Here is a 2335-nt window from a genome sequence, read left to right as displayed (position 1 = left end):
ATAACAGAGCTGCTTAGACAAGCACAGCACCTTTCATGTCCTACCCCTCCTGCCCCTGCACCTGGGTGCAGAGGTCTCCAGGTTCTTGCTGACACAAGAGCCATCCCCCTTGTTCTCTGAGTGCTTCCTCTGTGCTTGACTTCACTTTTGGTGTGCAGCAGGCAGAGTCAGGCAGTGAGAGCCCATGGGAGAGAAGAAGTTACTTTTGCTTGTGACAAGGCTGGAGCACATTTGCAGCTGCCCTCCCCTCTTACCTTCCAGACTCATCCATTGAGTGCCTTGGTACATTCCCTGGAGCTGAAAGGAGTGTTTGGCAGCCTGTTCCAGGTGTTGCTGAGCATCCTGCCTAGCTGTGGTTTTTTTGTCTAGTAACTGGAGAAGCACTTAGGGAAAAATGTTTTTGCAGCCTATGTCCTTATAGGGTATTTATGGGGTGAGAACCATCACCACAGAAGATCCTTAGTTCATTACCTGTCACCTGGTTCTGGTCCTTTAACAAAGAATGTAGTTTAACTGTAGAATACCAAAGACAAAGCTGAAACAGCTTTCCTAACACAAGGATGTTTTTTGCCCTTTCTGTTTTTTGAATAATAAAAGAACTCTAATTGCTGTAGTGGTCTGTTTCTTTTTTCCACAATAAATAGTACATTTTTTAACCAGTTTCTGAAATCAGAATTATTTCTTGTAATACCCACTTCTATGTAGGTTGTTTGGAATTCATCACTAAACACAAGATTTTTCTGGGTAGTGAAACCCAAGGTGCTTACTTGGGTTGCCATACATTAGTGGTTGGCCTTGAAAGGATTTATAGCAAGTGGCTCCCTAGATAATAGGGTTTTTTTTTGGGCAGAACTGCAATGCTTCCTCTTGGATTCTTGCACAGCTTCAAATCAAGGCTTGATAGACATTACCCAAAAGGTGGTAGATGGGCATATCCTTTATTCAGCACACAGTAACCCAGCTGTCTCAGGTCAAGCAAATAAAAGCAGTATTTGCAGGGGAGAGGAGTGAGACCCAACACGTCTGTCACCAGGATGCATGCCGTACAGTCCCGTTAAAGGGCTGATGCTATACACCTGAAACCAATACGGGTAGTATTGGTGGGGACGTCCTGGGAGCCAGACCGAGGGCTGATGGAGAACAAAGATCGCGATACACCAAAGAAAACTCTCCATGCAGTTACTTTCTTTGGAATGAAAAAACCAAGCGAAATAACTTTATAAAAGATGAGTGTAAATAGAGACACAGGGTCGAAAGGCAGAGACAAGCCTCCCTAGGCAGCCGGCGTGTCCTTGTCCCAGGGTCTAAAACACCTGGATCTCTTACCGCTGGCTCAAGGTGGGGGTTGTTGGTTAATTCCACTCCCTAAACTCCCTCGTCTCTCAGCCGGGAAACCGGGGACACCCGGACGGGAGTGGCCGCAGGTAACACCTGCCGTCCCGCCCCTGTCCCGCCCCCCGGCCCGGCGGGGTCCCCGCGGGTGACAGCGCGGTGTCACTGCGCAGCTCGGCTCCTTCCGATCCATCCCATCCCGCCCCGCTCTCCGCTGCCTGGCAGGTAGGCGGCCAAGCGGCCCTTGGCTGCGCTGGGGCTCCGCGGGGCTGTCCCCGCCCCTGCCCCCGGGACATCCTACGGGAAAGGGGCGGTAACGGGAACAGAAGGGGAAATTCTTCCTCGCCCCCTCAGCGGCGGGGTCTGCGCGGGGTGGGGGGCGCTTCTCGGGCACCGGGGGTGGGCACTGTCCAGCAGCTGGTTTGGGTGAAATGCTTGCGCAGCGACGTGTAGGTAAGCGAAAGTGAAAGCACGCCTTGGGGCTTGGATATTTTTAGGGATGTTGGTGGGCTTTCTTTAGCCTATAGCTCGATAAGAACGTCGCAAAGCTGCCGGGTGTTTATCTGTCTGGCACGGAGGAAGCCCATAGTGGTATTTTGCAATTGCTGTAGAAAGACTGTGCAGGAAATACCCAAATTTTGGTGTAAACTCCTCCACTCAGCTGGCTCCGGAGAAGAAAAAAACAAGAGTCCGGCTGCAAGCAAGCACAGAGCAGCCGGAATCTGAGCTGGGCGAGCAGGAAGGTTGCACAGCATCCTGCGGTACCGCCACTGCCCTTGAGTGGGGTTTTGTGCCTGACCCGGCCCTTGCACCTTTCACCCTTCTCCAAGGGCCTGCTCTTGAGCATCTCCCCAAAATGCATCGCTGCTCCGTGTCAGCCCTGAGGCTTTGCCTGTTCTGCGCTTCGCTTGTGTCCTCGCCGGTCGGTGGGTCACCCGCAGCTCCCAGAGCCCCGGGCTCCCGCCCGTGTCCCGATGGTCCCGGATGCGGCAGGCAGGCAGCT

At 52.8% G+C, this 2335-nt stretch overlaps 1 protein-coding gene across 2 annotated transcripts in view; it reads left to right on the top strand.

Moving 5' to 3' along the window:
* The first annotated feature begins 1454 nt into the window (after positions 1–1454).
* Positions 1455–2335, top strand: part of SERPINB1 (serpin family B member 1) — an 8651-nt gene continuing 7770 nt past the window's right edge. Inside the window, exon 1 of one of the 2 annotated variants that reach the window (XM_008637082.2) lies at positions 1455–1557. Coding sequence is in view for 1 of the 2 variants with exons in the window: in XM_017738612.1 (XP_017594101.1) it covers positions 1764–1785 (22 nt within the window). In the remaining variant the exon portion in view is untranslated. Of the gene's footprint in view, positions 1558–1691; positions 1786–2335 lie in introns of those variants that run through there. The other variant, XM_017738612.1, reaches the window with a different exon arrangement.

The sequence above is a fragment of the Corvus brachyrhynchos genome, unplaced genomic scaffold (genome assembly GCF_000691975.1).
Source record: "Corvus brachyrhynchos isolate BGI_N302 unplaced genomic scaffold, ASM69197v1 scaffold237, whole genome shotgun sequence".
Taxonomy (NCBI): domain Eukaryota; kingdom Metazoa; phylum Chordata; class Aves; order Passeriformes; family Corvidae; genus Corvus; species Corvus brachyrhynchos.
Note: the sequence above shows the minus strand (reverse complement) of the source record. Positions and strands in the feature narration are given on the sequence as shown.